This window comes from Epinephelus moara, chromosome 16, assembly GCF_006386435.1.
Source record: "Epinephelus moara isolate mb chromosome 16, YSFRI_EMoa_1.0, whole genome shotgun sequence".
Lineage (NCBI taxonomy): Eukaryota > Metazoa > Chordata > Actinopteri > Perciformes > Serranidae > Epinephelus > Epinephelus moara.
Genome location: NC_065521.1, coordinates 3,931,569 through 3,942,578, shown reverse-complemented (window position 1 = coordinate 3,942,578; position 11,010 = coordinate 3,931,569). Strand labels below are relative to the sequence as shown.

Here is an 11,010-nt window from a genome sequence, read left to right as displayed (position 1 = left end):
GTATGCTCTGGCTCAAACAGGTATGGCTCTGGATCTGTGTCCGCTACAAGAAACTCTTCAAAATCGCGTTCAAAGTCGTCCATTGCAGCTACTATAGTCCGAAGATATTGCTAGGCTAAATAAACAGCTGAGCTCTGTTTACAGGCTATGCTGTCAGTAAGTGTGCGGGCTGGAGATTGGCAGAGAAGAGAGGGGAGGGGGTCCCCACTCGGTATGGTAAACGAGTATGTGTGTATGAAGTGTGTGTGTTACGCTAGAAGAGTCAGAGTTTGGGACGGAGTCTTTTACCCCCTGTAGTGTTACCGGAGTTTTTGGAGTGCTCAAATAAACTGGCCTTTTCCCCGAACGCTCCTCTGGTCTCCTGCTCGTGAGGGATTCATTACAATATCATAACATGGTTTAGATTTCTAAATAAACATTCACCTCGTGGCTAGATAGACATACTCCTGAAAAACTTGTGCACAAGGCTTTTTGTCCCTACGAGGCCACCGTCATTTACCCGACGGGAGGGGTGAACGAGTGAATCCTGCAATCTAGAATTTGACCACTGATGTCACTGTTTTCAACCCATTTTACACACTGGCCCTTTAAACTTTGGACCTTGTGCACCATTCACAATAGCTTCTGTTTGGTCGTTAGTCTGTCATTTCTGTTTGTCATTGTTGCCTTCATATTTAGCCTTAGTATTATTTCAGTGATTAGACCTCATCCTGTCTCAACACCACTCACTTTTTTTCTTTTCAATATGACTCTCTATATATATATTTATCAATCTTTCTGCCTCCCTTAAGTCAGCTCTTTCTATCCTCAGTCTTCACATCACAGTCAGCTGATCTCTTTCATGGCTTCATTTTCAAAAAACAAAACAAAACACACACACACACACACACACACACACAGACACACATATATATATATATGTAAAAAAGTATTCGCCAAAGTAAGTTTCCATTCATCAATTTCAGTTTCAACATGCAACAAACTCTTCATGCTGCTACTCTTAACACTGTCAAAAAACAGTTTGCTTAACCTGTCACACACCTGCTGCTCATCATCTACACCGAACCTATATTACTTGCATTTTCCTGTTCTATTGTGCCACCCCTTGCACAAACAACACAACTGCATCTATTTGCATGTAGTCATCATAAGTTAAACATAAATCAAAACATACAAAGAATATTATTGTGGCTCCAACACAAACTTTGTCACGATCTCCTTCAGCCATTCATGTTGCTACTGCCAATCATTGAATCTGTTCCCCTCTCTGCTCCTGTCAGCTGTCATTTTAAAAAGAATCGTCGCACCCTCCTCCACTCCATTCACCTCCAGTCACCTTATCCAGAGCCCAGGACAAGCTCATCCAAAGCCCACTTCTCTTCACATCTAGATCCTCTGCTCCATCCTCATCTTATCTCATCACCACAATTACTACCACCTTCCACCATCCACAGTCAGATACACACAGCTGATTATTTACTGCTGAATTACAGCTCACAACTCCCACTAACGGCTGAAGCTGCTCTGGTGTGAGTGTTTTTGCTGGCAAGCGAAACATCCTGGCGCAGACTATTTACTGGAGTTTACCAGCCTGTCGCTCATGCGGCATTTGAAGATAATTACAAACACAGCTGTTCTGGGCTTTCAATGTCCGATAGTCCACCACTAACATTTTTGTCAAGTCTAATTTCGTCAACAATGATGAAACATAGATTTTGTCTTAGTTTTCATAATCAAGATCTATTTTCAGCTTGGCATCGTCATGTTTTCATTATGGAAAAAAAAAAAAAAAGTTATCATAGTTTTAGCTAACGAAATTAACAGTGGGGAAGAGAAGGTGGAAGGTGGACTATTTCACACAATGTTTCTGTAAGTTATCAATAACTTACTCAGCTAGTTTGTCACTTTGTGTGGCGCCCACCCAAACTGCCTGTGACATTTTCTAGCATGATCAATCACTAATTTTTAGATGGAATAGTTCCCATTAACATCACTGATGTGAACTAGAGTGTTAGTGTAGTGCTTATTTTAAAAGACCATACTGCTTTTTGTAATGTATAATTAAAATGGTTACTTAAAAATATTATATATGATAAAAAAATATTATCCTATAATATTATACAACAGTAGAATTGAAGAAAATGTAATAACCAATTATTTAGCACAAACATTTCAGCACAAAATGTGCCTAAAGGTGCTCTTGAGTGTGTGTAGATTCTGTTTCTACCTAAGAACAAATCCTAAAAAACCCCCCAAAAAAACAAACATTGGTTAATGTCAAAATCTTTGTGAAAACTGTGTAAATGGATTTTAAGAAGAAATTTCTCTTTAAGAACAGTTGGTAAATGAGGTCCATCGAGTGACAAAACTTAGTATCAGTCTGTAAAAGCCCACAATGGAGGAACGAAAACCTTTATCATTTACGAACAGAACAACTCTTTGAATGACTACTTACTTCTCCGACAGCGTTAACCACCGGTAAGTGTCTCAGGCCCATGGTCCTGAACAAGTTAAACACCTGGGAGATGTGGGTGTTCGGCGAGACAGTGTAGGGACATGGGTTCATGTAGGGGGTTACATCCTGGGAACACAGGAAACATCATATTTGTTACTGAAACACAATTTTTATTTACATATCCAAAAATCTTGTTTGAAATTTTTGTTTTTATTCCACTCTGAAAAGTACTCTTCCAACTCTGAGTGTTTGAACTGGTCGTACCACTATCATGCGGGGGTTTAGCAGGGCTAGGTCCAAGTCATGGATGTCAGGGTAACGTGGGTAATCTTCAGTCATCTCTGCATAGGACAACCTGGGCTGGGTGGCGCTCTGAATGTATATAAGAANGTGTGTATGTGTATGTGTGTGTGTGTGTGTTTGTGGGACTAACCGACTGGTTTTCAGCATAGCAGACCCCTCTGATGAGCAGGTTGACAAGCTGGGAACGCAGGATGAGGCCGTGGAAGGTGAGTGGTCTGAAGCGCTCCTCCATGGTCCACTCCTCACTGGGAGACTGATCTGGATACAGGTTGGGGTAGGGAGCATGCCTGCATGTGGACAGCAACAACACAACAATCACAGGAGGGCTGTTTCAGCACTATGACACTGACAGAAGCCAGATTTTCAAGCACACCGTCACGTTTGAAAAGTTGTCTTTAAAAGCAATGGCCATATTCAGCTATTCAAGTATTAACTTCCATAATATAATTTATTATAATAGCAGAAACCTCCTATAGTGATCACTGCTTACGTTGAGCGAGAGGCAGGGTACACCTTGGACAGCTTGCCAGTCAGTCACTGGGCTGACTCATATACACTTCTCTCACACTCATGCTGGCTTGGTTTGACTTAGCATGTCAGGACAGCGCAGCAGGATTTGCATCTCCACTACAATAGAGCTACCTGCTTGAAGGTGTGTCTTTAACCAATGACGCACTGTATTAAGTGATGACATTTAAATGCAAAGTAAAGTAAAGTTAAAGTTAAATCACTCAGCACAAGTACAAGAAGTTGGTGGTGGTTGGAGGTGAGCTGTTTGCAGTGGTGTGTAGTCCCATATATTAAGCGGATAGCAGTGATATCTCGTCGACCACATCCAACCCCCGGACGACCCCCCTTCTCCCCCTGAAACAAGCGTGTGTGTTGCAAGACATAACTCATGTCTGCCTGCGCAGGAGACCAGAGAGAAAGGTGTTTTAAAAGTGTGTCCAGCTCACAGTACTTTTGTAGCTTCTAACTGAATCTCTCTGGTATGAAGTTTGGTTTCTCTTCTGCATCCCGTTTTTACTTTAGATATCTGCTTTATTTTACTGTTTCTTGTTCGCTTTCAGCCGTACAGAAGTCTTATAAGGTACTGCTGATGAAAACGCAACGTTTCTTTATTTTGCTGCTTCACAATAAAAGTTTTTACATAAAAAAAATATTTGGGACTTTTATTGTGAAGAATCTGAAAGATCTGAAATGTATTTATCACTGACTTAGTGGAACTTTGTTAGCAGCTTTTCTTCAATAATAATAGGTCTAATAATACTGCAGGGAAAAGTAGTAAAAGCAGAAACAGCCACAGTGAGATTTTAGATGAAGAGCTGCAGACAACAGGCTCTTATTGCACCTGTAACCCACATAATATATGGGACTACATAAATAAATGGGAGATAAGGAAAAAAAAGAGACATACATTATTAACCACAGTTTTAATAATAATAAGAGTGTCAAAGGATAGTTTTATCCAATATAATTATTTCCAATGCATTTTCTATCCCCTAAATGCTACATGGATTGAGTGATGGGTTAGTTCTGCTAATCAGAAAAAAGGTTGACGTTAGTTAGTCCCGCCCACAGGTTGTTTGGGTGCGCGATATGTGTGTTTGAGTATACATGTACACAGAGAGACCGAGAGCGTCACATAACTCATGTCTGCGCAGGCATGTGGCATTATGTCTTGCAACACACACGCTTGTTTTAGGGGGAGAAGGGGGGTCATCTGGGGGTTGGATGTGGTCGACGAGATATCACTGCTACCCGCTTAGAGGCAGTCGGGTGCGCTTGCAGTCCGGTGGCCCTGCTCCAGAAAAGGTCCATCTCTGGCACGGCTCAGCGTGGCTCGGTGCATCTTAACTGGTAATGGAATTACAAATTGGTGTGGCATGGTTTGACTTACCAAAGTTGTAATGCTGTAACTTATGTATTTCCACAATCAAAAGCCGGCACTCCACAAATTTATGGAGCTGTGCAGCCACTGTGCTGCAACAACAGAGTCCTGCAAATATTTAACAATAAAAAGCCTTGTCTTAACAAATGAAAGGATTCTGTTCACAGAAATGTTGTTGAGGGCTTTTATTTTGAAATGAAAATAGGAATAAGTTAAAAAGAAATATTTAAATTTTTTTCATTCCTGTGACAGACACAGAAATTGAAACTGTAGTGAAAAGTGGTGTAATGTCAATATGATCATCAAAGGCTCATTGTCACTGTCTATTTTTGCTGAAAACCACATGTGTCTAGTGGAAAAAATAGGCAAAACTATGAACCCTTAGATGTTCCACAGCTGAGCCGCACAGGCCATAAGACTCGCTGCTGCTTTTAAAACTTCCCTCTACACCACTGACACTGCCCTCCCCCGACTGTGATATCTCACGATCAGACACCAGTTCACCAGCATCAACAACTGCACCTCCTCCACAACCACTCTGACCCAAGGTTTCCCCCAGGGGTCAGTGTTTGGGCCTCTCCTGTTCATTCTCTACACACTCCCCAACTGTAACATCATTCATTGTCACAGTTTCCATTTCCACTGATATGCCCATGACATCCAAGTCTACATCGCCACTAAATCCACTGTCACTGCAACTCACTTCGACTTAACCAATTGCCTCATCGCAATTATGTAATTGATGGAATATAATGGAAAGACAAATTTGCGGCGCCTGGTTTGACTCAGCATGGCCAAAAGTGGTAATGAAAAAAGGGTAATAGAGACAGACAACCATTCATGCTCAAATTCACACATAAGGGCCATTTTAGGGTTACCAATCAACCTAACCTGAAGTCTTTGGATTGTGGGAGGAAACCAGAGAACCTGAAGAAAACCCACACTGACACAGGTAGAACATGCAAACTCCACACAAAGGGAACAGCTCAAACCTGGAACCTTCTTGCTGTGAGGAAACAACGCCAACAACTGCCCCACTGCTGCCCATTTCTTGAAACAGTCTATGAAATTCAGTGAATAGTGAAGCTGTCAGTTTCATTACTTGATATTCATTTCATAAATGTACAAATTTTTGATCTGCATGAGAAATAAAAAAAAAAATAAAATATATATATATATATATATTTTAAAATAATCATCTTCTTTAAGCCATCAATAATCTTAGCAGATGCGATCACTATAAGAGGTTTCCCCTGTATTACATTTTATATTATTAATTTTGCACTTTCAATTATTGGACTGCTGTTGTAGTATGGAAGATTTAAAAATGCCTAAATAATAAAAACTAATCAAAGAAATAAAGTGAAATGTGAAGCACATTCTAATATGCATTAACTTTTAATGAATGCATTTACTGAGTCATTATTAAATGAAAAACACCTTACATAAAAATTATTTAGCTTTAAATTTTTAATTACTGAATGAATTGTTTTATAGAAATCTATACTGCGATCTATACTGGCCAGTATTAAAACACCTCTTCACTTTGGTTTCTGTGGTTTGATTTGATTTGAATGTAGTATGGAAAATAATGTCACTATAAAAAAAACACTTCAGTTATTAAAGATGAACGGCTAAATAATTGTTCTTGATACATGTTTCCATTCAGGCATGTTAAATGTCTACATTACTTTTTATTGTAGAACCTGTATGTGTGTGTGTGTGTGTGTGTGACCTACCTCCTCTCTAACATCTGCTGCAGCAGGTCCTCTCCCTCCTCTGCAGGCTCTACTACGGCGTTCTGTTCATCACAAACATTCCTCAGCTCGCTGGATGGGTATGACTTCATGGACTGGCAGCGCCGCCGCTGTTCCCCCGCACGGGACACAACACTGGATTTCTTCATGCAACAGTGAAGGGTAAAAGTCTGATAAATCAGTTTGCTGTGGTTGTGCACACTTCTCCACTCTAACACCCACAAACACTAACATAATCAACACTTTTCCTGAATAAACATTGAATAATCATCTCCTGAGACAAAATCTCTTTGGTGCTTCATCACCTGCTGAGGCACATTCAAATATTAGGAGAGAAATGTAAAAGTCAGTTTTTTTATGCACCTAAAAGCTGTTATACTACACTGTAAAATTTTTTTTTTGCTTTTAGTTCCTTAAACTTATTATTGTGAGTAAGGTCAACTAAATGTTGCCAAAAAGTTGAGACAACTAGAAATGTTAGGTTTTGATCCATTCAACTTATGTGAAATGTGTGAAATAGTACAGTTAACTCAGAAATATGGGATTGGCCAACTTGTCCAATAAATTGGACCACCGTCGGGTTTCGCACATGCTCAGAACACTGCCCCTGCACAGCCCCCTTTGTCAACCCGTGCGTGCATCATCGCACATGCATCCACTCCTTTGACCCAGTCGTCCATTTTCCTTGCCTCATGCTGGCAGGGATTTTACTCCATGAAAATTGAAGCGGTCAGAGGACTTCAGATCGTGTAGAAGGTGAGTTCATAATTTTATTTTTACCATATGAGTGTTCAAATGTTTGGCTAAACCTAAAGAGGGTGGCGGTCTTCCCTCTGTCTTGTGCTATGCTAGCTTGCTAGCCTAGCTAGCTAACTTAAATGGCATATTTACTGGCTTACCCCAGCTTAAGGCCTGATTTATACCTCCCTTTTGGGCACGTAGTTTTCGTCAGTTCATCCGTTTCATCCACGGACGGAAGGACCGGGCGGACCGGACCGGACAAAAGCCCCGTCCGTCAAGTCATTTACACTTGACGGATGGAGCTTTCGTCGGGTCCGCCCGGTCCTTCCGTCCGTCTTTATGGTACGTTGACTCCCAGTTTAAGATTAAAGATGAAACTATGTGCCCAAAAGGGAGGTATAAATCAGGCTTTAGCTCGGTGTAACGTTTGTTTGTTGCATGCTGCGACAAGGACGGGTTTTTGCTATGGGCAATGTGGGCGACCGCAAAAAAAAAAAAAAAAAAAAAAAACCTCGCCGGTTTTCTCGACTACCGCTCATTTCCACATCAAGTTAACGTTAGTGGAGTGGGCGCTGGGGCGAGCCGTGGCGAGCCATGGCGGCACTCAGGTATGTGGCGTCTCACGGCCAGGATCCACCGGGCACGTCAGCGGTGCGACACGTCTGCAGCGCGAGTCCCGTAGCAGCTCGCCCCCCTGTAAATCAATCACAGTGGCTCCACCGGCAACGGGAGCGGCACGACAACCCCGTCTGCCGCGCAACAACTCTCTTTTTTAGGATGGTCTTCTATTTTTGTCACACTACGCTCCCCTACGCGACCCTTCAGCAGATAAAAACTACATGAAATAGTGTGCTAAACGAGCACAATGTGTTTTTAAATGAATAAACCATTATCAGAGGTGATATGTGATGATGTTTTTTTTCATGCATTTACCCATGTTTATCCTTGACATTGTGTAAATGTCCGTGGGGGATGGCCCACAAACCTCACCTCTCTTTAGGGAGTGTTCTTTACTTGTCAGGGGAGGAGGGTGGCTGGTTGATTTTTATTTTATTTATTTATTTTATTTTGATCCCCCCTATGTTAATCACGTATTGATGCTGTTTTTGAATTATTTATAGGTCAACAAGTAATTTATTCCATTTAAATATCATTGATGTATTATAGGAAAGTGTTTTTATCTTTTTATAAATGACAAAATCTGCCTCATGTTTGCCGTGGTATCCTGCATAAAATGTTTGCTACTTGTTTTTATTTATTTACTGTGTAGTAAAACTATCTCTGGTTGATCCTAGAACAACAGCTTATGACACTAACCCTAGATTTGTGAGAGGAGCGAGCCCAGAGGCTCATTCTATTGGCTATTCAGTTCATTCAGTGGTTTGTTTGTCAGTTTAACTATTTATTTGAAATTAGAGACACTTAAAGCTGAGTTGGGAATACTTGAGTCTAGTTGTTGATGCAACAAAATATTAATTTATTTGACTTAAGAAAAGTAGTTGGTGCAACATAAAATTGTTTAGCCTAATAATTATTTACTTGCTTCAATTAGTCATGTGAACTAGGTATTTTAAGTTGGAGAAACTTGGTTATGAGTTGAAATTACTTGAAATAATTAGCTAGTTCCAATTAGAGGTGAGTTGAGATTACTTGAGTTACTTACTTCAATAAGTCATGTGAACTAGGTATTATAAGTTGTAGAAACTTTGTTATGAGTTGAAATTACTTGAAATAATTAGCTAGTCTTAATTAACTGTGAGTTGATATTAATTGGGTTATGATGCAACAAAAAATGTGTTTGACAAAACACACAGTATGATTTATCCTGTAGGCTACTGGGAGATGTAGTGCTTTTATGAGAAGGGTCTGGCTGCAGCCTCCAGTAAACACTCTGAAGGTTGCGGCCAGAGCCTGTTGGCTTTTATGTCTGTGACTGTAGGCTATGCATGAATGTCAACTAAACTACATCTCCTTTTTTCACAGGAAGGGAGATAATTCCATTGCATAGGCAATCATATGAAGTGGACATGTAAGTTCTACACATTTTTCTCAGCTAACCAGCGCAGTATAATAAGACACTACAAGTTGAAACATGGACATTATAGCAGGTCATGTCCCTTGCCTTGCATCTACAAGGACTGTGTTTGCTCTTTCAAGACACAAGTAGCTCTCAAGAATCATTTACTTAAGCATGAAACAGTGACTGGTTGACCTCAAGATGCTGTGGCTCATGGAAGTAGCATTGTGACTTATCAACTGCATTGTGAACAATGCGAGTTTTCAGAGCCGTGTACAGTTAAAGATTACTTTGTTCATCTGCGAGTTCATTTGAAAAATAAGGAAACTTTGAAGTGCCCTTTTCAGCAGTGTCTTTTCAAGTCAGATGTGTATTCCACATATACAGCACATAGAAGTAGATATCATAGTGGTTGTGTGTTGAAGGATTTAAGACCTGAGTTGATTGATGATCTACCAGCAACACCAAGTGGGGAATGTGATGTTACAGCACCAATAGACATTGATGTCTCTCAAGATGATGTCTTGGAAGATGATGCATCCTTATTCCTGCGTATGCAGGCAATCCTGCATGTATCCAAGTCAGCTACACAGGAAATAGTTGAATCACTATATGAAATCGGTACTTTAGCTGGAGAGTGCACCAAGAAATCCATTGAAAATGTGTTAAGGGAGCACAACTGTAACACTGAAGGCCCCATCTTGGTGTTATTAACACAGGCCATTCAGGAAACGAATCCACTTGGTTTTCTGTCAAGATGTGGTCCATTTGGCACTGATCACAAAAGATCACATTTTTTCAAAGATAATTTCCCTGTCATTGAGTCAGTAGAGTATTTTCTGGATGCAGATAAGAAAAAAAGCTTTGTATATGTGCCCATATTGTGTGTGATAACTGTATTGCTGAGTAGGAATGATGTCCTTGACAAAGTGTTGCCCTTGTGTTAATTCACAGCCTGGCCAATTTAAGTCATTTCGTGACGGCCTGTTCTTCAAAAAAAATCCACTTCTCTCCAGAGATGAGTTATCAATTGCAGTTGGTTTGTATATAGATGACTTTGAGGTGTGTAATCCGTTGGGTACCTCCAGAAAGAAACAAAGTGTGTGCTGTGTATTGGGTAATTGCAAATCTACTGATCAAATATAGATCTGCTCTGTCGTCTATTTACCTTGCAGTTTTGTGTAAGAGTGCTGATTTAAAAAATTTTGGTTACGATATTGTTCTAGATCCACTTTTGAAAGACATACAAATACTTGAAAACCAAGGTGTTTTTATCCAGCAGCTGGGGGCAAATGTTAAAGGTACTGTGCTTTTTATAGATAAGTTTTGTAGATTTTGTTTGGAAAGTTGTAGGGATATTCAGACAGTTGAAGTAGGAAGCGAGTCCTTTCCTCTCAGGACTAAATTGTCTTATGAAGCCAGTGTATCAAAGCTCAAACAGGACACAGATTTGTCATGTGTAGATGGTGTCAAAAGGGACTGTGTTTTAAACAAGTTGACCTATTTTCACACTGTAACAGGATTCCCGCCTGATGTTCTACATGACCTTTTAGAGCAGGGGTGGCCAACCCGCGGCTTGCGAGCCGCATGCGGCTCTTTGCCTATCAGTGTGCAGCTCTTCGATCCATTCATTAAAACCATCGGCGTGCGGCTCTTCCATCATAAAAAAAATCAATTTATTGTTATGAGTGCGTATGGCCCTTTAAGAAATGTAACAGGCTTAAGTGGAGCGAGTGAGAGAGAGAGGAGTGCGCACGGGCAGGTGAGAGGGTGTGGAGTTCGGGAGGAATGCAGGACTGCAGCACGGTGGCGATATCGCACAACAAAAAATGTCAGGGAAGAAATG

At 40.6% G+C, this 11,010-nt stretch overlaps 1 protein-coding gene across 4 annotated transcripts in view; it reads right to left on the bottom strand.

Annotated features, from left to right (window-relative positions):
* The window catches only part of clcn6 (chloride channel 6), a 162,676-nt gene that overhangs the window by 23,451 nt on the left and 128,215 nt on the right, over window positions 1-11,010 (bottom strand). For 2 of the 4 annotated variants that reach the window (XM_050064607.1, XM_050064606.1), the window contains exons 20-24: window positions 6,389-6,549; window positions 5,642-5,710; window positions 2,889-3,045; window positions 2,720-2,827; window positions 2,456-2,581 (exon numbers count right to left, since the gene is read on the bottom strand). In XM_050064607.1, coding sequence (XP_049920564.1) covers window positions 2,456-2,581; window positions 2,720-2,827; window positions 2,889-3,045; window positions 5,642-5,710; window positions 6,389-6,549 — 621 coding nt within the window. The remainder of the gene's footprint in view (window positions 1-2,455; window positions 2,582-2,719; window positions 2,828-2,888; window positions 3,046-5,641; window positions 5,711-6,388; window positions 6,550-11,010) is intronic. The other 2 variants (XM_050064609.1, XM_050064608.1) reach the window with 2 other exon arrangements.